The 24418-nt window shown below is 41.3% G+C and overlaps 3 protein-coding genes across 3 annotated transcripts; 1 reads left to right on the top strand and 2 right to left on the bottom strand.

Annotated features, from left to right (window-relative positions):
• Nucleotides 1–387: 387 nt before the first annotated feature.
• LOC121869690 (four-domain proteases inhibitor-like) lies at nt 388–2286 on the bottom strand. The gene is made up of 5 exons (XM_042371244.1): nt 2184–2286; nt 1846–1935; nt 1366–1515; nt 678–827; nt 388–559 (listed from the first exon to the last, which is right to left on the bottom strand). Exons 2-5 carry the CDS (start codon nt 1898–1900, stop codon nt 555–557), a joined length of 360 nt encoding a protein of 119 aa, XP_042227178.1. The 5' UTR covers nt 1901–1935; nt 2184–2286; the 3' UTR covers nt 388–554.
• Nucleotides 2287–3631: 1345 nt separating this feature from the next.
• On the bottom strand, nt 3632–7268 carry LOC121869691 (four-domain proteases inhibitor-like). The gene is made up of 5 exons (XM_042371245.1): nt 7201–7268; nt 6867–6956; nt 6387–6536; nt 3983–4132; nt 3632–3806 (listed from the first exon to the last, which is right to left on the bottom strand). The coding sequence occupies exons 2-5, from the start codon at nt 6919–6921 to the stop codon at nt 3802–3804; spliced, it is 360 nt and encodes a 119-aa protein (XP_042227179.1). The 5' UTR covers nt 6922–6956; nt 7201–7268; the 3' UTR covers nt 3632–3801.
• Nucleotides 7269–11700: 4432 nt separating this feature from the next.
• On the top strand, nt 11701–13860 carry LOC121869503 (four-domain proteases inhibitor-like; the record flags this gene model as incomplete). The annotated part of the gene is made up of 5 exons (XM_042370857.1): nt 11701–11723; nt 12345–12433; nt 12789–12932; nt 13360–13509; nt 13686–13860. Coding segments are annotated over 5 exons (411 nt in total), but the record flags the coding sequence as incomplete, so codon positions are not given.
• Between the last annotated feature and the right edge of the window lie 10558 nt (nt 13861–24418).

Raw genomic sequence — 24418 nt, 5'->3', positions numbered from 1 at the left:
AGATACAATTATAGAAAAAATGTATGTTAAATTTATGTATTTGTGCTCAATATATATCGATAAAACCCTAACCATACTCACTCTCCTAACTTGTTGATGTATGAAGTCTGCTACAAGTGAGGAGAAATGTATTAAAACAGCAAAATTGTCCTCACTTGTGACAGACCTCACACGCCAACAAGTGTGTGGAGGGGGGGGGGGAGGTACACACAACCATTACTAAGATCATAAAAAGTAAAATTTACCTCAAACACAAAATCACCATTTCACCGTTACTTACAAACAGTCAAGCAATAATTGGTTGATTCATCAATACAATGAAAGTCAGGACAGAACGAAACATTATGACATCACAGCTGGTCGTTTCATGTGAGAAAAACACGAAGATATATGACCCAAAAGGAGAGTTTATTAAGATTTATAAGATTTTTTAAGTTGTGGCCAGAAGCTACGTTGTTTGGGTAGAGCTGTCAGGCTGACTTACTCCTATGACGTCACCACTAGCTGAAACCTGCCATAGTCGTCCAGGAAGGTCTTGTGTTGATGGATGGTTTCTAGTCTGAAAATTGTATGGTTTATAATTTGATAATACAACCTTAAACATATAAAAAATATGTAGGTGTTGGACACAAATTAAATAAAATGCCATCGTGGTAAAGGAATGTTTCTTAACTTACAACATTCTCCTTCGTGGGCAATTCTGAGCCCCAAGGAAGGATTTTTGCAGGCGACTATTCCAAGTTGACAGGCATTACCGTATGTTACGCCGTCCGTGCCACACACAGGGTCGAAGACTTGAATACAGACGTCGGGACAATTCCTCTTCTCTGAAAAGTTTATCCCAGTAATAAAAAAATCCCCTTGTTGGTGCTCGAGCCAGGATATGGTGGTGCTTTATCTGTCTGTCTCTACGTCTGCATAACTTTGTGGATCTTGGCGCGGGATTTAAGTTGTCGGTCCAGTACATATTAAATGTCCAGTGGGCAGTAAGGTCAAGTATCTGTTCCATCTATTAAATTAATTTGTTATCTTAGGTACATATTTATATGTTGTTCTATCTATCTGATTATTTACTTTGTATATATATATATATATATATATATATATATATATATATATATATAAACAATTTAGGTAAACACTGAGTGAAACAGTCACCAGTTGTTTGTCTTCAACAAGACCCAGGTACAGCTAACAGTACTCACAGTCAAACAGACGATAATTACTTAATTATACTAAGATAAGAAGAACTTATATTTAAGGACTTAAGACTAAAGAACGTTGCCTACATTTTCTTGCGTGTATTAAGAGACGCACAGTGATCCATGACTAAATTCCCAAGGACATAACCATGTAAAGACTCACCACAAATACCGTCATGTAGAAACTTGATGCGGCCATTACTTCTGCAGGTTGCTAGCTGGAGGTAACATTTGTTGGAGTAGGTCTTGTGGTCAGTTCCGCAGACCGGCTGGTAAATCTCTATGCAGGAGCTGTTGCAGTAAGCCTCGCTCACTGTAATGTAGGTACAGGTTAAATAGGCCCAAGTTATAATGGATTAACTTCTAATGGGCACCTGCCTATAAAATGACCCAACGTTATCAAATTTAACCAAACTCAACCATTATCATGATGGGCCATTAACCCAGGGGCCTGGCCTAAAGGTTACAGTAAATTGGGGTCTATTAGCGCAGAGACTCACTTGATCGGTGAACTTGTCAACTGAGGTTACAGTATGGTGTCAAATATCATAACTAAATGTAACAAAATAACTTAATCTACTGTATACAACATCACGTACTAAAATATGGTGTTTGATGATGCACAACAAGCACAATGACTTACAAGCCACAAACACAAGCAGTAAGAAGCAGATCATCCCAAGTAGTGAACGAATCATTGTGGTAATTCTTCTCAGTACAGCTGCCACACAACCTCGGGGGAAGAAGGTGCTAAGTTATTGGTCACATTCTATGGCTCGTTGATTTATCTCACGTCATTTTGGCTTCTTTTTGTGTTTTATTCTATTTTCTCTTCTTACTTAAAAATTTGTTTCAATAAGTTAGGTGAAGTTATGTGAATAAATATGACTTTGTTGTTGACAACATGTTGGAAATTATAAGAATGAGGAATATTCACAGTACGAGCCTTAGAGAATGTGGACACTGGTGTTGTACACTTACCTCTGTCTCATGTGACGTCGAGTGAGACACTGATCAAAAATATCCAGAATCTCCGCCTTTATACAAGGACGTGCTCACAATGTGCTCTCCTTGACCTTCAGTTATCAACAAGGTGTAATAACAATTTAACTTGGAAATAATTCTTTCTTTAAACTTTTATTAGACATTTTGTTCTTTTAATTCATTATTATGAAATTTGTTTATAAAACCAGAGCAAAATACTCCAACATTATCATACATTGTCATATGAGGAACCTGGTCTTAGTGAAGTTTTCCTAGTGTTACACCGGGGAATCCCTTCAGTGGCTCGCCTAATATTTTGGTCGTGATTATTGAAAAAAAAAGTAAAATTGTTGATAACTGTGAGTGAGTATGTTTGTCTGTCTTAAGTTAGTTATAAAGAAAATCCTGCCAAACACATATAGATCCAAACAAACACTCACAGATCTACACACATACATAAACACAAAGATTATAACACACACACACACACACACACATGCGGAAAACAAATATACATAGATTATCACGTAAAAAGAAATATACACACATACTCCTACACACAGAAAAAAACACACGAAAACACACACAAATATATGAAGATACACACGTAAATAATGTACACAAAAAAACATAAATATATAAATCACAAAAACAAAAACACACATAAAGTAAAAACGAGAGAAGAGTATTCTTGCTGACACCAACTGTAGAAGCATCGAGGCTACCATTATCCATGAACAACTACGCTGGACTGGCCATGTTACCCGCATGGACGACAGTAGACGCCAAAGCAGCTACTTTACAGTCACCTACTGAATAGTAAACGTAACGCTGACAGGCAACTGAAAAGGTATAAGGATAATCTTAAGACAAACCTGAAAAAGTGACAAATCGACCCCCCTCACCTTGGAGTCGATTACTCCACACAGTAACGCTTGGAGGAGCACCACACGAGAAGGTGTCAATACTTTCGAGCTAGCCCGACTGCATAACGAGGCAGACAACTGCCAACGCTGGAAAGACGCTGCCACCGCCCCTCCTGCACTAGATGCAGTCCCCCTTATGTGCAACGTCTGTGATCGACCCTGCCCGGTCCCGTATCGGCGTCTTTAGTCACCTCAGCACTCACCAACCTAGGTGACAACCTTAATAACTCATATCATTGTATCATAGCCGGATGATCGTCCTACTTGATTCCGAGTGACAACAAAGTAGTAGTAGTGGTGTGTGTGTGTGTGTGGTGGGGTGGGGGGATGAGGTACACACAACCATTACTAAGATCACAAAAGGTAAAATTTACCTCAAACACAAAATCATCCAATTTTCACCTTTATTTACACTCAGTCTGGCAATAATTGGTTAATTCATCAATACAATGAAAGTCAGGACAGAACGAAACATTATGACATCAGAGCTGGTAGTTTAATGTGAGAAAAACACGAGGATATAGGACCCAAAAGGAGAGTTTATTAAGATTTATCAAAAGATGTTTTAAGTTGTGGCCAGAAGCTACGTTGTTTGGGGAGAGCTGTCTGGCTGACTTACTCCTATGACGTCACCACTAGCTGAAACCTGCCATAGGCGTCCAGGAAGGTCTTGTGTTGATGGATGGTTTCTAGTCTGAAAATTTTATAGTTTCTATTACGAAAATTTATGGCGACTAAATTTGGACATTGAATTAGATATAAACTGAAAACGTAACTATCATAGAAAGATAGGTAGAAAGATCGATAGATAGAGATATAGATAAATAGATAGATAAAAAGAAACAATGAAAGAAAGATGTGGCAACTTACAACATGGCCCACGGTGGGCGACTCTTAGCTTGAGATAAGGGTTGTCGCAGGCAGCTCCTAGAAGCTGACATAGGTTGCCATACGTCTTGCCATCCGTGCCACACACTGGCTCATACTCCAGGGTACAGAACTCAGGACACTCTTTCTTCTCTGGAAAGTTACATTAATGAATACAGGTAAACGCAAAAGTGATCCTTAGTTGTTAGATACAGGTGTGTCTATCTTTCTATCTATCTATCGAGGGGAATGAAGAAGAGAAATTAAAAAATATCACTATCAGAAAAGAGGATGTTCTTAAGAAGATAAATAAATTAAAGAAGACAAAATCCCCAGGGCCAGATGAAAATTTCCCTCGAGTTTTGAAAGAGTGTAAGGAACAGATTAGTGGACCCCTCGTAAATTTATTTACAAAATCATTAGAGACGGGAGCTGTACCAGACTTGTGGAAACAGGCAAATGTAGTACCCATATTCAAAAATGCAGGCAGCGAATCAGCGTCAAATTAAAGGCTGACTAGTTTGACGTCAGTAGTGGGGAAATTATTTGAATCAATTATAGCAAATAGCATCCGATCGCATTTAGAGAAAAGCAAATTAATCTACTACTCTCAACATGGGTTTACAAAGGGAAAATCTTTTGTAACAAATCTACTGACATTTTTTAGGAAAGCCTTCGAGGTAGTAGATAATGACGAAAATTACGATGTTATTTACTTAGACTTTAGCAAAGCGTTTGACAGCGTACCGCATCAGAGGCTTCTGAGAAAAGTTAAGGCTCATGGTATCGAGGGGAGGTTTTAAATTGGGTAAAATCATGGCTCACCGATAGAACACAGAGGGTCAGCGGAGATGGTGTTAAATCTGAGTGGGGCTGTGTAACAACTAGTGAGGTTTCCCAGGGGTCAGTACTAGGCCCACTACTGTTCATAATCTACATAAACGATCTAGATACTGGGATCAGCAGTGACATAAGCAAATTTGAGGATGACACCAAAATAGGGCGACATATTAATTCAGGGCAGGATGCAAATGCACTACAGGAGGATTTATATAAACTGAAGGAGTGGACAGAAAAAAATGGCAAATGAAATTCAACACCAGCAAGTGCAGCGTACTTAATACTGGAAGAACAAATACTGTCAAAGTATACAGCATTAACAACATCTCGAAATCCCGAACCTTCGGCCTAGAAAACAGTGCGTTAATGTTCGAAATAAGGAAAACAGAGTATTAAGTTTTATATCCTGAAGTGTAAGTAATAAGAGTTGTGGAGGTCATATTTCAACTATATCTTGCGCTAGTCAGGCCGCACCTCGCTTATGCTGCTAAGTTCTGGTGCCCTTATTATAGAATGGATATCAATTCACTGGAGTCGATGCAGCGAAAAATGACGAAAATTATTCCGGGACTTAGAAACCTTCCATATCAAGATAGATTAAAGAAACTAAACTTGCATTCCCTAGAAAGACGAAGAGTGCGGGGAGACATGATAGAAGTATTTAAGTGGGTGAAAGTAATCAATAAAGGAGATATAGATAAAATTCTTATAATATCCGAGCAGGATAGGACTCGTAGCAACGGATTTAAGTTGGATAAGTTTAGTTTTAGGAGGGAGATAGGAAGGAACTGGTTCACTGTTAGGGTGGTGGACGAGTGTAACAAGCTTAGTAACATTGCAGTAAGTGCTGGAACTCTGGGAAGTTTTAAAAGGAGGCTAGATAGATTCATGAATGACAGAGAGTGGTAGTAACTCTCGACAGGAGCTGCCATGCACAGGCCAACCGGCCTATTGCAGACTGCTTATTTTCTCATGTTCTTATGTTCTCTCCGTCTGCATAACTTTGTTGATTTTGGCTCAGGATTTAAGTTGTTGCTTCAGTGTAAATTAAATCTCCAGTGAGCAGTAAGGTCAAGTATCTGTTCCATGTATTCATTTAATTTGTTTATCTTAGCTATATATCTATGTTGTTCTATCTATCAGTTGCTCTTTCTTTGTACTATAGCTCTGTACACACACACACACACACACACACACACACACACACACACACACACACATACACACACCTATATATATATATATATATATATATATATATATATATATATATATATATATATATATATATATATATATATATATATATATATATATATATATATAAACAATTTAGGTGAACACTGAGTGAAACAGTCACCAGTTGTTTGTCGTCAACAAGACCCAAGTACAGCTAACAGTACTCACAGTCAAACAGACGATAATTACTTACTTATACTAAGATAAGAAGAACTTATATTTAAGGCCTTAAGACTAAAGAACGTTGCCTACATATTCTTGCGTGTATTAAGAGACGCACAGTGATCCATGACTAAATTCCCAAGGACATAACCATGTACTGACTCACCACAAGCACCGTCATGTAGAAACTTGATGCGGCCATTACTTCTGCAGGTTGCTAGCTGGAGGTAACATTTGTTGTCGTAGGTCTTGTGGTCAGTTCCGCAGACCGGCTGGTAAATCTCTATGCAGGAGCTGTTGCAGTAAGCCTCGCTCACTGTAATGTAGGTACAGGTTAAATAGGCCCAAGTTATAATGGATTAACTTCTAATGGGCACCTGCCTATAAAATGACCCAACGTTATCAAATTTAACCAAAGTCAACCATTATCATGATGGGCCATTAACCCAGGGGCCTGGCCTAAAGGTTACAGTAAATTGGGGTCTATTAGCGCAGAGACTCACTTGATCGGTGAACTTGTCAATTGAGGTTACAGTATGGTGTCAAATATCATAACTAAATGTAACAAAATAACTTAATCTACTGTATACAACATCACGTACTAAAATATGGTGTTTGATGATGCACAACAAGCACAATGACTTACAAGCCACAAACACAAGCAGTAAGAAGCAGATCATCCCAAGTAGTGAACGAATCATTGTGGTAATTCTTCTCAGTACAGCTGCCACACAACCTCGGGGGAAGAAGGGGCTAAGTTATTGGTCACATTCTATGGCTCATTGATTTATCTCACGTCATTTTGGCTTCTTTTTGTGTTTTATTCTATTTTCTCTTCTTACTTAAAAATTTTTTTCAATAAGTTAGGTGAAGTTATGTGAATAAATATGACTTTGTTGTTGACAACATGTTGGAAATTATATGAGGAATATTCACAGTACGAGCCTTAGAGAATGTGGACACTGGTGTGGTACACTTACCTCTGTCTCATGTGACGTCGAGTGAGACACTGATGAAAAATATCCAGAATCTCCGCCTTTATACAAAGACGTGCTCACAATGTGCTCTCCTTGACCTTCAGTTATCAACAAGGTGTAATGACAATTTAACTTGGAAATAATTCTTTCTATAAACTTTGACTCGACATTTTGTACTTCTGATTCATTATTATCGATCTTGTTTATTAAACCAGAGCAAAATACTCCTGCATTTTTTTAACCTTTAGTTAATACAAATATACCTACCTACTCCTACGCACACACTATTCACACACACACATATATATATATATATATATATATATATATATATATATATATATATATATATATATATATATATATATATATATATATATATATATATATATATATATAAACAATAAGCACACGCTCATTCTTACACACACACACACACACACATTACTAAAACAAGTTTTTATTAAGGTTTCCATACAAATTTACTGACTGAAGTACATTTACTTACTTATAAGACTTCCTCGTTCTTGTCCCTTTAATGATGGGAAAACATTAAGGAGGAGATCTGACTGACTCAGTTATCGTGGAGATGAGCGAGTTATCCATCATGTGGCAACATTGTTTTGTTTTCGTGAGTGCGCGCTAAAAGTGAAGTATGAAATAGAGTAAGGAAGTAGGAATCTACACCACTTGAGATAGGAGAAAGTTCCCTCACCTCGCCCTTTACATGTGGCCCACAACAATATGATGATACAGTCCAGCCCATATTGTCTCTTGTATGATTGAGTAAGATGTCATAAAACGAACATTGACTTGTGATACTAAGAACCTTGTTATAATGGCGTTACGGTATAGCATGGCACCGAGCGATTCGCTGTTCTTTATGTCTCTGTTATTAATACAGTATGTGCTTAGAGCAGACTTGCACAACCTATATGTAATAATCGGTTGCATTACAAAAAAATCTGTAATCGACCGCTGTCATCCCATTGTAATTATGTGATATATTAAGTTCGGAAAAAACATGATATTGGGTATGATGACATATAGAAGTATACCACATATTTAAACGAGTATTGGTATAAAGAACACAAATATGTTACCTATTGGCTGGTTATAAATAAAATTTTAATACAAAGGAAATAATTAATAAGACACGAAACTTGAGACTGGATTTCCTCTGACACCAAACCTTGAAAACACCCTGAAATCTTTCTCGTTTCACTGTTACCTGGAGCGCCTTTTTTCTTTTAGATTTTCAACAATGATTCCGGGTTGTGAATTAGTTTCAGGATATTTATTTGAAGGTCCAGGAGCTCCAATGTCATCAAGATTTCCTTCGTCAAACTGTGGTTAACTATGACTGACCTCGTCTGCTTAAATAGAAAAGGATTGAAATAAATGAGAAGAGCAATTTTCTTGCGCTGAAAATCATAAAAAAAAAGCTCGCTCAGGTGTTTAGGTGTTTGCTGCATCAAGTGTTCAAACAGTCTTATCTAACCTTCTTAACTTTGCTTGCTGGTCATCACACATCCTGGATATCGTCATGAGGGTTGTGGACTCTTGTTTAAAAGGTATATATGTTTTTGTTTTCAAAATATTGTGTGTTTAAAAGAATAAATACCTTTATCACATATCGTTTACTTCCTTGTTACTTAATACTTGAGGATAGTGTCTCTTTCACCTAGCTGGGTGGGCTCGCTGCACTCGGCATGTTTCCTCACCCACAACTTCTTGGACCCCTTTTTGATATTCCTGGATCCGCCTCTGGGTAAACTTGATGGTAAGTTTATTTTGTTTATTAATGAAAAGTAAAAAGCAAGAGCAGACGGTAACTCGTAGCTTCCTCGGTGACAGTGTTGAGTTGTTCAGCTCTGGCAGTAATGAATTTACAGACCAACCACGAATGTAAAAAATAAAGCGTCTTAAGTATAGTTATGATGTTTAAATGACCAAGATCACTAAGTCATCAAAAATTAAACTACGAGAAGTTAAATATGAAGTACAGACACCTGCACTTATACCTGGTACAGTGGCTGGCATCTTTTGTAAGATGTGGCAACTCTGTGGAATGCTTCTCTAGCATCCTTAGTCTGGCTACTGTTACCAGGCTCCTCAGGGCCATTCCGGGAGTTTTAATACAATTTAAACAAACAAGGAGGTGCCACATCTCACAAAATGCGCCAGCCGCTGTATAATTGCAGGCAGGTGACTCTACATTTGACAACAAGAACTTGACGTCCTTTTACAGATGATGACTTTAGTGTGTAGGCATAAAGTAGGTACTCCATAGCTTTGTCCGGATGCTGTGAAGAAATTTGAAATCATAAGTGTAGATCACGTGAGAGTAAAACGCAGAGTTACCGAGTTGTCAAGTGATATATTTAGGCAGTTAAAACAAAGAGGGAAGAATCTTGTGTTCTCTTCCTCAACACCTGACCAAATAACTGACGTGTTATCGACGATTAGTATTAGTGTGGAGTGTAAAGTAAGATTTTATAAGTCATGAAGAACTTGTTGGCCTCAGTTTACTTGAAGGTCAAACAAAAGGGAATGATTCACTAAGTGGACATTTGGTGCAGTGTCGTGTTATTAAGCTAGCAACTAAGGAAGCTCCTGGAATTGTCCTATTGTTGATCAAGCTTCTTGGTAAACCCATTCAGTTTCACTGCATTGTACACCAGTGGAAATTGTGAAGTTTAATATTTGAACTTTGAGAATGTGATGGAAGTTGTTGTTTCACTCAAAAACTTCATAAAATCGCGAGTTTTAAACCATAGACAATTTCATTTGTTTCTAAACGTGATCGAACCTGACTACGAGTAAAGTGATGTTCTTTTCGTCACACAAGTCAGGTGGCTAGGAAGGAAAGTACGCTGCCAAGTTTGATTGACCTGTTGGAGGAGTGATGTACAGTAGCCTTTCTCGTAGATATTATCGGTCATATACATAGGTCAAATACTCTAACTTCAAGGAAATAACCAACTTCTTTCACATCTTGTACGTACATCACTATCAGCTTTCCAATACCATCTTGAGCTGTTTCATTCACAGCTTCAAGATGAATTACCTCATCTTAAAATCCACAAAAATCTACGTAAATAACACAATGGCAATAATAAAAAAATGAAACCTACGCCAAAAATATCTCAATTCCTTAATTATTTAACAAACGATTCCAAGACTTAAAGATCAAGAAGGAAAATTTACAACTGTTTAAGAGATCTTCCTCCCAGTCTCTTGATGAAGCTAAACCAGAGATACAGTTAGACCTGACTGATCTACAACACTGTCACACACTTCTCTCCAACCTAACCTAACCACAAGCTCAGAACCAATATGAGAAGACACCAGTTTATGTATGTTTATTCAGTTCCATTTATTTCTGTCACAAAACACGGCCATCCCTTTACTGCCTGGCGACAAGTGAATAGATTCCCACTATCATAATTCTCGGTTTAGAAATTCAATACCAATAAAAGTCATACTATTGAAGCCAGTTAAAGATGATGACATATATCTTCTTCATTGTATAATTTTAGGAATACTAAATAATACTGTATAACGAAATCAACCTAATGAGTATTATTTCATTTCAAAGCTAGTGTAGTGTTTAACCTGTAGCTTAAAGGCATTATAAATGAAACATAACCACAAAATATTACTTAAAATATTACAACAAATTACTATATAAATTATTACCTTAAATATTACCTAAAATATTACATAATTTATTCCTAACTCTAAGAATTACGGCATATAACTTCGTCTATTGGTCCGGCCCAGGAAATAAACAGTTTGTGTATAATTATGTATGTGAATGAGTGTATATGTTTGTGTTTGTGACTGGGTGTGTATATGCTTGTGTGTGTGTGTGTGTGTGTGTGTGTGTGTGTGTGTGTGTGTGTGTGTGTTTGGAACTTTGTGACTTTGTGTGATATCAGTCAAAATAGTCCACGTGGAACAGTGTATGTCTGTAGGTACTGTATGTCCGTCGAACCATATAGAATTTTTTTAATTAGAATCTAAAAAAAAAAAACACCAAATACTGTATAAACCAAACACAAACAAGAGTAATTACTAATAAAACATTCAAAATTGACTTAGGATAAACAAACAATAGCCATACACTCAGACATACTCAGACATACTCAGACATACATAGTGTGAGTGATAATATCCGGGAGTCACTGAGAACGCTCCCCTTTCATTGTTGTCCTCCTCAACTTTCACTAAAACAAGTTTCCACGTATGACAATGTATGCAAATGTATTAAAATGTATTTGCCTCTCTTTCCATAAATCCATTACTTCAATTTGACGCAAAAGTATAAATTCGTTAGTAAAAATACAAAATTGGATTTATTTCAATGTTAATTTAGTCTTATAGCTCGTAATGTACTGGTAGTTTGGGATGATAATTGTCTGATTTATGGCACTTGGCAACTTATTATCTGGGGCACATATACAGTCCAAGGTTCTTTGTGTTTTTGATGAGTGACTCTCTGGAAGTCTCCGAAGTAAGAGGTGAGTAGACGAAACCAGTTAGTTGACTCTTAAAGGCTTATGTATGGTGAGTCGTCCTGGTAAGTGATGCGGTAACATAACTTTATAAGAATTGGAGCCAAATTTATACTTTAAAAACAGAAATTTTATACGTTTCCTCAGCATCGGTTCAGTGACAAAATAAACAAATTAAAAACAAATTAGAAAAATAAGGAAATTACACAAATAAGAATAAAGTAATTTTGATTTTTTTTGTTCCATAATCACATGTAGGATTTATTACTGTCGAAATTATTTCACAAGTCATTATAGAATATTCATGACATCATTATTGATAGCGATATTAATGACAAAAGTAAAAATAAAAAATAATAGCAATTATCAATAACTCTAACATTAATAATAATAATACCAATAGAGATTATTATTATTATTATTATTATTATTATTATTATTATTATTATTATTATTACTACTACTACTACTACTGCAGCATCCTACATGTCAACAACAAAGTCATATTTATTCACATAACTTCACCTAACTTATTAAAACAAAGTTATAAGTAAGAAGAGAAAATAGAATAAAACAGAATTAGAAGCCATAGAGGTGACCAATAACTTAGCACGTTCTTCCCCCGAGGTTGTGTGGCAGCTGTACTGAGAAGAATTACCACAATGATTCGTTCACTACTTGGGATGATCTGCTTCTTACTGCTGTGTTTGTGGCTTGTAAGTCATTGTGCTTGTTGTGCATCATCAAACACCATATTTTAGTACGTGATGTTGTATACAGTAGATTAAGTTATTTTGTTACATTTAGTTATGATATTTGACACCATACTGTAACCTCAGTTGACAAGTTCACCGATCAAGTGAGTCTCTGCGCTAATAGACCCCAATTTACTGTAACCTTTAGGCCAGACCCCTGGGTTAATGGCCCATCATGATAATGGTTGAGTTTGGTGAGTTTGGTTGGTTTCTATTAAGTTGGGATCTTTTAAGGCTGGTGCCTATAAGAAATGTAGCTTATTAGAACTAGGGCCAATTATTACCTGGGTTCATTTCACCTGTACCCACATTTCAGCAAGCAGCGCCCACTGCCCCTTCATCTGCCCTATTGTCTACAAGCCGGTGTGCGGAACTGACAACAACACTTACAACAATTACTGTCAGCTTCAGCAAGTAGCCTGTAGGACCAACGTACTGAAGCAGCATAATGGTCCCTGTAGTGAGTAGCTAATACACGATGTTGTGTTTCTGAATGCAAACACTCGATACTTTGCTTTAATTAAAATATATTCATAAAAGCCTCATTATTTGGTTAATGCTAGCAGGTAGAAAATTGGTTCTTTCGTTGATATTTAAAGTAATCCAGCAATATTTTGACCCTAGCACAGAGTGAGCACGTTAGTTACGATTGGTTGGCTTACTTTTGTCTTAAAGCATTCAAGCAAAGATCTTTTTATCTTAGTGTAATTAAAAACAATTCGACTGGATGCCTGGGAGTGCTTTTAAAACGACTTGGAGAGAGAGAGAGAGAGAGAGAGAGAGAGAGAGAGAGAGGGAGAGAGAGAGAGAGAGAGATACACACACCTGTATCTAACAACTAAGGATCACTTTAGCGTTTACCTGTATTCATCAATGTAACTTTCCAGAGAAGAAAGAGTGTCCTAAGTTCTGTACCCTGGAGTATGAGCCAGTGTGTGGCACGGATGGCAAGACGTATGGCAACCTATGTCAGCTTCGAGGAGCTGCCTGCGACAACCCTTATCTCAGGCTAAGAGTCGCCCACCGTGGGCCATGTTGTAAGTTGCCACATCTTTCTTTCATTGTTTCTTTTTATCTGTCTATTTATCTATCTATCTATCTATCGATCTCTCTATCTATCTTTCTATGATAGTTACGTTTTCAGTTTATATCTTATTCAATGTCCAAATTTAGTAGCCATAAATTGTCGTAATAGAAACCATATAATTTTCAGACTAGAAACCATCCATCAACACAAGACCTTCCTGGACGCCTATGGCAGGTTTCAGCTAGTGGTGACGTCATAGGAGTAAGTCAGCCAGACAGCTCTCCCCAAACAACGTAGCTTCTGGCCACAACTTAAAACATCTTTTGATAAATCTTAATAAACTCTCCTTTTGGGTCATATATCTTCGTGTTTTTCTCACATTAAACGACCAGCTCTGATGTCATAATGTTTCGTTCTGTCGTGACTTTCATTGTATTGATGAATCAACCAATTATTGCCAGACTGAGTGTAAATAAAGGTGAAAATTGGATGATTTGGTGTTTGAGGTAAATTTTACCTTTTGTGATCTTAGTAATGGTCGTGTGTACCTCATCACCCCACCCCACCACACACACACACACACACACACTACTACTACTACTTTGTTGTCACTCGGAATCAAGTATGACGATCATCCAGCTATGGTAAAATGATATGAGTTATAAGGGATGTCACCTAGGTTGGTGAGTTTTGAGGTGACTATAGAGCCCCGCAGGGTCGTCCACATTTGTTGCACATGTGGAGGGCTCCATCTCCTGTGGGGGGGACGGTGGCAGCGTCTTTCCGACGTTGGCGCTTATCTGCCTCGCTTTGCAGTCGAGCTAACTCGAAAGTATTGACACCTTCCCGTGTGGTGCTCCTCCAAACGTTACGATGTGGAGTATTCAACTCCAAGGTGAGGGGGTCGATTTGGCACCTTTTCAGGTTTGTCTTATGGCTATCCTTATACAGTATCATTTGCCCGCCAGCGTTACGTTTACTATTCGTTAGGTGACTGTAAAGTAGCTGCTTTGGGAGTCTACTGTCGTCCATGCGGGTAACATGGCCAGTCCAACGTAGGTGTTCATGGATAATGATAGCCTCGATGCTCCTACAGTTGGTGTCGGCAAGAATACTGGCATTTGTTCGCTTGTCTTCCCAGCGAACTCGGAGGATGGAACGTAGACTACGTTGGTGAAAGTTTTCAAGTGCCTTGAGGTGCCTCCTGTATGTGATCCATGTCTCACTGCCATATAGTAGGGTGGGTAGGATCTCTGCTCGATATACGTGCAACTTTGTGGATAATTTCAGCTCCCTACAGCTGAAGACACGATTTCGGAGTCCACCCAAGGCGTGAGATGCACTTCTGATCCGATGCTGAACTTCTTCATCGATGTCTTCAGTGGTGGACAGGTGGGAGCCGAGATACCGAAAGTGGGTAACATTAGAGAGGGAAGTACCGTTAAGCTGGATGGATGGTGGAGGTGTGTCTGAACCAGGGGCAGGTTGAAAGAGAATCTGAGTCTTACGTACATTCACCTCAAGGCCGAAGTGTGCATACGCGTCTGCATAGGTGTTCAGGATCTCCTATAGGTCGTGTTCAGTGTGAGCAACAAGGGTGAGGTCGTCCGCATACTGAAGTTCAGTCATGGAAGCTGCCGACACCTTTGTTCTTGCCTGGAGTCATCTTATGTTGAAAAGACCCCCCCCCCCTTTACTCGGTACTCGATGTTCACCTAGCTGGCTAAATTGGCACTGGCACGAGTAAAGAAGGCAGCCAAGAAGATGGAAAAGAGAGTTGGTGCCAGTACACACCCTTGCTTAACCCCTGTTTGGATGGGGAAGAACTCTGACTAGATTCCGTTGTGCAGGACACTGCCGTTCATGCCACCGTAGAGTTGCCTCACAATGGCGGTGAATTTTGGTAGGCAACCTAAACGGCTGAGGGTCCACCAGAGGGCTTCCCTGTTGACCGAGTCGAAGGCCTTGGTTAGATCGAAGAAAGCCGTGTTCAGTTCACGGCACTGTTCCCTGCACTTTTCCTGTATCTGGCAGACAACAGAGATCATGTCAGTGGTGCCATGTAATGGTCTAAAACCACATTGAGATTCTAGGACGAAGTTTTCAGCCTCAGGAAGAAGTCTGTTTAGGAGGACTCTGGCTATAATCTTGCCAGCTACGGAGAGCAGCAAGATCCCATGGTGGTTGCCACAATCTGACCGGTTCCCCTTGTTCTTATAAATATTGACAATGGAGGCATCTTTAAGAGCTTGGGGATTTCCTCCTTTTCCCATATATTCTCCAGGAGAGAGTTGAGACGGCTGGTAAGTAGAGGTCCTCCTCCTTTATTCACCTCGGCTGGGATTCCGTCAGGCCCTGAGGCTTTGTTATTTTTCATATGTTTGATGGCAATAGCTACTCCATTCAGGGTGGGTCAGCTCTGGATGCTGAGGGATCTGTTGGGTAGTCAGGACATCCACATCGGTGCTTCGGTAGAGCAATGACTGGTAGTGCTCTTTCCTGCGCTGGAGGATGACTTCGTCGTCTTTAATTATGTGGTTACCGTCAGATGAGCGGAAGGGGGCTGTGCCACGAGTTACTGGCCCATAAAATGCTTTAGTGGAAATGAAAAATTCTCGCATCTTGTGCTGATCTGCAAGTTTTTGTGCTACACATGCTTTAATTTTAACCTAGTCGTTCTTTAGATTGTGAAGTTCCCGCTGGGCTGCCGCTTTCTTCTTGCGGAAGGTATCAGCTTTGGTCCGAGATTGAGGGTTGTTCTGCCAGTCAGTAAAAGCAGCACGTTTATCATCGATGTGTACTTTCATTGCCGCGTCATTTTCATCAAACCAGTCCTGGTGTATTCTTTAGAACTGGCCGAGGGTCTTTCTGCAGGTCTTTGTCATAACAGTATTAAGAGTATCCCATTCGGCACTGGGATTCACGTTGTTTGCTCTTGGGTTGTTTATAAGCCCATGTTCGAGCTGCTCTCTGAAAGCATGTGCTACCGCTGGATCCTTCAGACGCTTAGTATTAAAACCTCTTTTGGAGGCTTGCTGCCTTCGACGTTTTGGGGCTACTTGAAGTGAGAGCTTGGATGTGACAAGTCGATGATCAGTGTCACAGTGGTCTGAGCAGCGCATGGAACGGGTGATGAGGATATCTCGGCGATCTCTTTCTCTGACAATGATGTAGTCAATGAGATGCCAGTGTTTGGATCATGGGCGTTGCCACGATCCCTTAAACTTGTCGGCCTGCCTAAGCAAGGTATTGGTGATAGTGAGGTTGTGAGCAGCTCACTTGCTGAGATTGAGTAGGCCATTGGGATTACACTTGCCTAGTCCATTTCTCCCTATGGTTCCCTGCCAAATGTCAGCATCTCTGCCAAGTCTGACATTGAAGCCACCAAGGAGCACAACCTAGTCTTCTCTGGGGATAGAGGTTAGCACTCTCTCGAGGTCGGCGTAAAAGGCCTCCTTGATGTCATCCTCTGCATCCAGTGTTGGGGCGCATGCACTGATGAAAAAAGCATGACGTGAGTGATTCAGTGGGACTCGAAGCATTATGAGGCGCTCGTTGATCCCAAAAGGCATTTCAGTTAGCCTGTGTAGGATGCGTTGGCGGATGGCAAAGTCAACTCCATACATGCGGTTTCTCTCCGCAGCAGGCTTACCATTCCAGAAGAAGGTGTAGCCAGACCCCCGTTCTGTGAGTTGGCCCTTATCTGGGAGCCGGGACTCACTGATGGCTGCTATGTCGATGTTAAACCTAGCCAGCTCTTTTGCCACAAGGGCAGTTCTCCTTTCAGGATGCGCATTTGTGCCAGTATCCAGAAGGATCCTGACATTCCATGGAGTTGTATGTCTTGTTTTTGTTTGGAGTTGTGATTTTGATTGTGTTTTCGACCCCATAAGGATGACCTTACTGGGTGCGATTGCCCCGTCACGTTGGGTTTTTAGGCAGGCTAGGTTTAGGGCACCTTTTCTAGCCCCCTCCCCTTTTGGGGTGAGCAGAGTGGCTCCTCGTAAGGGCTGCTCATTCACACAGATAGGACCGGATTGCACTGCTGCCTAGATTCCAGTGCATAAACGACCATCTTATCTGTGCCGCCCATGTGCAGAGTTGTAACTAGAGATTCCCGGCAGTCTGCTCTGCCTGTCCCCGTCACCACTCATCCATCGCCATTGGTTTTGGGGGAAAAGGAGTTTTGTTGATGATGAGAAGTATGATGAGTTGGATGATGGCTGCGCGTGTGAGTTGATTTATGTGGTGAGGCAGGTTACAAGCTGCAACCACACATCTTGGCTTCCTTTTCCTGATCCAGTGGTGCAAGTGTTGCAACGACTGGGGAGAGGGAGAGCTGCAATGGATTGCCGATAGCCCAATATGTTGGGTTTCGCCTTAGTGGCTTGTCCATCAGGCATTGCCTTCGTTTGCTGGTGTAGTCGTTGGGTTTCCATGGTGGTCACCTCTTCCGCCTACACAGCCGTTGGGGTTTTTTTGGAGCTCTGTAAGCATGTCTGCCTGATGCGGTCCTCCACTGCAGATTTTTCGTTTGAGGTTTACTCCCATAGCCTTATACCTGCCAAGGTTAATCCACAAGGCAGCGGGGCGGCGGTTGGTAGGCGCCAGGACGTATCCACATGCCAGTGAGCCTGTGCGCCATCGCTCTGGGCCCACTGCTACTCGGAGATCCCCTGCTGATCTAGCCTGGGCCCACGAGGCACCCAGCTACCGTGTGTTGCCACGAAAAGGCACAGCAGGAGTCTTAAGGCACAGCAGGTCTTGATGGTGAGGAGGCTGTGTACTGGCAGCCGGAAGACACAGAACACACACACACACACACACACACACACACACACACACACACACACACACCACACACATACACTCTCTACAGGTAACAAAATAATTGTCCTAAGGCAAACATAAGGAATATACATTATACATTTCTTTGTGCACAAGTAAAGTGTACATCTCCCCCCTCAGTGAACAGAGGCCCCCTGTACTCGATTTTGAGTGACAGCAAAGTGGTAGTGTGTGTGTGTAGTGTAGTGTAGTGTAGTGTAGTGTAGTGTAGTGAATGTAGTGTAATGTAGTAAGCAAAACCAAAGAACAACTACTTGCCTCGCATCTCACCACTAATATGAGGATAAAGGTAACTTAACAAGTCTTACGTGTAACAATCTCCGTCAAGAATCTGTCATGAGACTCTCGTAACACGTCTGCCATGGATGAAGTAGAGAGAGGTGGCTGGACAGACACATGGAAAGAGACACAAGCACACATATACTGTAAACATAAATTCTTACCAGAAATTTGCCTTATTAAGCTGCTCATAATAAAGTGACTCATCATTGAAGGGGCCCACGTGCAGGTCGCCCCGGGAAGGGAACATATGGCCACTGGGTTTAAACCACTTCTTGGCGTCTCCAACATTCTCTCGTTGTACAACATGTAACCCATGGGCTCAGATATTATACACACCCACACACACATACATCAACTCTCCCCCCACATACTCCCCTCACACACACATACACACACACACACACCAAACCACAAGGATGACTCACAATCCGGATTCAGTGAAATTTAAACCTCAATGATTTTTTTCCCAGAATATATTTTACAAGAATGAGGACGTGGTAATAAATATATCTAATGTACCTGAGCTCTATATGCCGAGGCCTTGAGGCTGGGGGAAACTGAGACATTGTTAAGTTGGATTCTTCATTATACCGGGAAAAAAGGAAGACTCATTCGGCAAGGATTTTGTTTTTATTTTCTTCTCCTTTTTAATCTTATTTTCTTCTCCAATTTTATTTATATTGTTTCCAAGCCTATTTTTATTTGCTTCGCCAATTTTATTTGTATTTTCTTCGCCAAATAAATTGAAATTTTCTTCGCCAATTCTATATTTTAGTGTCAGAATGTTGTTTATGCTATGATTAGAGAGGAGATAATTATTTGTAGTTTAGTTTTCTATTAGTTTGCGATTTACAGGAGGTACAGGTATACAAGTACAGGCAGTGGCGTATTTAGGGGGGGCACTGGCATGGTCCCCCCCCTGTCTCACTTGGGGGGGCACTCGGCCATGGAACCCCCTTTGTCTCACCACTTAGAGGACACCGACCGTGTTCCTCCCCTTTGTCTCACCATTTAGGGGGCACTCGGCCATGGTCCCCCTCCTGTCTCACCATGAGGGCACTCGGCATGGTCCCCTCCCCTTGTCTCCCACTAGGGGGACCTCGGCCATGGTGCCTCCCCTGTCTCACCTTGGGGGCCTCGCATGGTCCCTCCCTTTGTCTCACCACTTAGAGGGGCACTCGGCCTGGTTCCTCCCTTTGTCTCACCATAGAGGGCACTCGGCATGGTCCCCCTCCCCTTTGTCTCACCATAGGGGGCACTCGGCCATGGTCCCCCTCCTTTGTCTCACCACTTAGGGGGCCTCGGCCATGGTCCCCCTCCCCTTGTCTCACCACTTAGGGGCACTCGCATGGTCCCCTCCCCCCTTGTCTCACCCTTAGGGGCATGGCCCCCTCCTTTGTCTCCCCAGGGGCACTCAGTGGTCCCCTCCTTGTCTCACCACTTGGGGGCACTCGGCCATGGTCCCCCTCCCTTGTCTCACCACTTAGGGGCCTCCCAGCCTGGTCCCCCTCCCTTTGTCTCACCACTTAGGGCACTCACATGGTCCCCCTCCCTTGTCTCACCACTTAGGGGCTTTCGGCCATGGTCCCCCTCCCCTTTGTCTCACCACTTGGGGGCACTCGGCCATGGTCCCCCTCCCCTTTGTCTCCACCAGGGGGCATGGCCATGGTCCCCCCTCCCTTTGTCTCACACTTAGGGGCACTCGCCATGGTCCCCTCCCCTTTGTCTCACCACTACTGCCTCTTGTTTCCTCCAACTGTTCCACCACAAGATACGGAACTGAATTTGGTCTTAAGAACAGATTACTTAACTTTGGATTTCACAAGTGAGCTGATACTCTCTCTCTCTCTCTCTCTCTCTCTCTCTCTCTCTCTCTCTCTCTCTCTCTCTCTCTCTCTCTCTCTCTCTCTCTCTCTCTCTCTCTCTCCACAAGTAAACTAGTGCTCTCTGTCTGTCTATCTGTCTGTCTGTCTGTCTGTCTGTCTGTCTGTCTATTAAGTCCATTGCCAATTACTTATTTTTGCAACAATCCTAGATGAGATATATGTATTTTCTTTTAACATGTATTGTATATTATTTGCTAAGGAACTTTTGTGATCTATGATACAATTACCTGTACACTGTATAATTTGTTTATAACAGTTTCCAAAAATGCAACTGTAAATTAGACCTTTTGTATATCTGCTTATTTTACTGTGAATAAAATGTGATTGCTATAAAAGTAAGAGAAATAAGAGTACAGTGTAATGAGGTACAGGCTGGAGATATACAGGTACAGGTACAGGAAGTACAGGTACAGGTACAGGTACAGGTACAGGTACAGGTACAGGTACAGGTACAGGTACAGGTACAGGTATACAGGTACAGGTACAGGTACAGGTATAATATACAAATTATAAAACTCATCATCTAATTACTTTACTAACATGGCATCTTGATCTACCCAATATCTGTCTAGTCTTTTCTCGAACGTCAATAAGTACAGCGACTCAAACACTTGCTCAGGTAAGATACTGCACAGAGAGAAAAGAGAAGAAGAAGAAGAAGAAGAGAGATTACAAAGACAGAAATACCGAACTATCATATAATATTAATAACACAAGCGTGAGAATTGAAGGTCAGGTGTGACTAATCGTGTGCGTGTTTATAATGTGTTTGTACAAAGACTCCACGGGTAACTATTCATATATCCCACAAACATCACGAAACAGCAAAGAAAACAAGAAAAAAAGGAAGAAAAGCGGAGTGGAAGGCCATAATAAATGAAATAAAATACATAAATATGTTTTTTAGCGAAACTATTTACGCCATCAGCGCGATGAACAGGCTATGTGTGAAATATAACATAGTCTAGCACTGCCTTTAGCGCTCTTGTGGAATGGTCGGTAACGTTCCCTAGTCCCACGAACTATACTCAACACTACCACCACCACCACTCTATCAATACATTATGTAAACCTTAGAAATAGACTCATTTCTACTCCACACTCACACCCTATGATCCCCAATACCTCACAATTCTTCCCTCTATCATTATCACACACAAACAGTTCAAATTATCCCGCTTCATGTATATACTTACTTCCTTAAATCAAGGTGACGCTACGATGTAGTTCTCGATAACAACAATACTCGTACCATCTCTTCCTGTGCTGCTGAAATTGTTAAAAGAAAAAGTGGATTATTATTCAGGTTTTGTTGGTAGAAGTGACGAGTGATTATCCAGTTGTCTTATGGAACAATGGGTCAAGTTGATCAGGTGGAGGAAGAGAGTGCAGCTAGTGTCCCGCCTTAAGTTTGCACGATTGAATTTTCCTCTTGACTGGTTAGATTAAGTTAGGTTAAATAGGGGTGAGATGCGATGCTAACACCCAAGATTATGTATCTAGCACACTCGTGGCAGAAATTAAATGTATCCTACTTTTACTCGTGGCAGAGTAAATGTATCTAGCACACTCGTGGCAGAGTAGATGTATCTAGCACACTCGTGACAGAATAGATGTATCTAGCACACTTTCGTGGCCTTGAAGTAAATGTATCTAACACACTCGTGGCAGAGTAAATGTAATCTAGCACATAAGTGGCGAAATTAAAATCTCCAATCCTAGCACACTCGTGGCAGAGTAGATGTATCTAGCACACTCGTGACAGAACCAGATGTATCTAACACACTCGTGGCAGAGTAAAATGTATCTAGCACACTCATTGGCAGGCAAATGTATCTAGCACACTCGTGGCAAGAGTAGATGTATCTAACACACACTCGTGGCAGAGTAGATAGCTATCTAGCACACTCGTGGCAGAGTAGATGTATCTAGCACACTCGTGGCAGGGCTTAAGATGTATCTAGCACACTCGTGGCAGAGTAAATGTATCTAGCACACTCGTGACAGAGTAGATGTATCTAGCACACTCGTGACAGAGTAGATGTATCTAACTTACCTCATTTGTGAGTAGATGTATCTAGCACACTCGGTAACCCAAGTAAATGTATCTAGCACACTCATTGACAGAGTAGATGTATCTAGCACACACTCATTGGCAGAGTAAATGTATCTAACACACTCGTGGCAGGTAGATGTATCTAACACACTCGTGGCTTGAGTAAATGTATCTAGCACACTCATTGGCAGAGTTAATGTATCTAGCACACTTTCGTGGCAGAGTAGATGTATCTAACACACTCGTGGCAGAGTAGATGTATCCTTTACACTCGTGGCAGGTAGATGTATCTAACTTTACACTCGTGGCAGATGGTCAACTGTCTAGCACTCATTGGCAGGTAGATGTATCCTAGCACACTCGTGGCAGAGTAAGTTAATATCTAGCACACTCGTGGCAGAGTAGATGTATCTAGCACTCGTGGCCGTAGATATCTAGCACACTCGTGGCAGAGTAGATGTATCTAGCACACTCGTGGCAGAGTAGATGTATCTCTAGCACACTTGTGGCAGAGTAGATGTATCTAACACACTCATTGGCACAGTAGATGTATCTAACACACTCGTGGCAGAGTAGGTGTATCTAGCACACTCGTGGCACAGTAGATGTATCCTAGCACACTCGTGGCAGAGTAGGTGTATCTAGCACACTCGTATGGCAGAGTAGATGTATCTACCACACTCGTGGCAGGAGGTAATATATCTAGCATAAGTGGCAGGAGTATTAGATGTATCCTAGCACACTCGTGGCAGGTAAGATGTATCTAGCACACTCGTGGCTTGAGTAGATGTATCTAGCACACTCGTGGCAGAGTAGATGTATCCTAGCACACTCGTGGCAGAGTGGGCCATCTAGCACACTCGTGGCAGAGTAAATGTATCCTAGCACACACTCGTGGCAGAGTAGATGTATCTAGCACACTCGTGGCAGAGTAGATGTATCTAGCACACTCGTGGCAAGAGTAGATGTATCTAGCACACTCGTGGCAGAGTAGATGTATCTAGCACACTCATTGGCAGAGTAGATGTATCTAACACATGGCCGAGTAGATGTATCCTAGCACACTCGTGGCAGAGAAAATGTATCTAACACACTCGTGACAGAGTAGATGTATCTATGCTTTTACTCGTGGCAGAGTAGATGTATCCTAGCACACTCGTGGCAGAGTGAGTGTATCTAACACACTCGTGGCAGAGTAGATGTAGTTAGCACACTCGTGGCAGGTAGATGTATCTACCACACTCGTGACAAGTAGATGTATCTAGCACACTCGTGGCTTGGAAGTAGATGTATCTAGCACACTCGTGGCGTGGAGGTAGATGTATCTAAACACCTCGTGACAGAGTAGATGTATTTAGCACACTCGTGGCAGAGTAGATATATCTACCACACTCTCGTGACAGAGTAGATGTATCTATACACTCATTGGCAGTAGATGTATCTAACACACTCGTGGCAGAGTAGATGTACAGCACACTCGTGGCAGAGTAAATGTATCTAGCACACTCGTGGCAGGAAGATGTATCTAGCACACTCGTGGCAGAGTAAATGTATCTAGCACACTCGTGGCAGAGTTAATGTATCTGCTTACACTCGTGGCAGAGTAGATGTATCTAGCACCTCGTGGCAGGAAGTAGATGTATCTAGCACACTCGTGGCAGAGTAGATGTATCTAGCACACACTCGTGGCAGAGTAGATGTATCTAGCACACTCGTGGCAGAGTAGATGTATCCTAGCACACTCGTGGCAGAGTAGATGTATCTAACACACTCGTGGCAGAGTAAATGTATCTAGCACACTCGTGGCAGAGTAGATGTATCTAGCACACTCGTGGCAGAGTAGATGT

Source organism: Homarus americanus, unplaced genomic scaffold (assembly GCF_018991925.1).
Source record: "Homarus americanus isolate GMGI-L3 unplaced genomic scaffold, GMGI_Hamer_2.0 scaffold23578, whole genome shotgun sequence".
NCBI classification, from domain to species: Eukaryota; Metazoa; Arthropoda; class Malacostraca; order Decapoda; family Nephropidae; genus Homarus; species Homarus americanus.
The sequence above is the reverse complement of the archived record's forward strand: the minus strand, read 5'-3'. Positions and strand labels throughout refer to the sequence as shown.

Bases quoted from the DNA above. Each gene is read 5' to 3' on its own strand.
- LOC121869691 (XM_042371245.1), bottom strand. From the start codon at position 6,921: ATGATTCGTTCACTACTTGGGATGATCTGCTTCTTACTGCTTGTGTTT. The intron at 6,537-6,866 runs GTAAGTCATTGT...CCTACATTACAG, and splicing joins ACTGCTTGTGTTTGTGGCTT to TGAGCGAGGCTTACTGCAAC. The intron at 4,133-6,386 runs GTGAGTCAGTAC...GTAACTTTCCAG, and splicing joins TCTACATGACGGTGCTTGTG to AGAAGAAAGAGTGTCCTGAG.
- LOC121869690 (XM_042371244.1), bottom strand. From the start codon at position 1,900: ATGATTCGTTCACTACTTGGGATGATCTGCTTCTTACTGCTTGTGTTT. The intron at 1,516-1,845 runs GTAAGTCATTGT...CCTACATTACAG, and splicing joins ACTGCTTGTGTTTGTGGCTT to TGAGCGAGGCTTACTGCAAC. The intron at 828-1,365 runs GTGAGTCTTTAC...TAAACTTTTCAG, and splicing joins TCTACATGACGGTATTTGTG to AGAAGAGGAATTGTCCCGAC.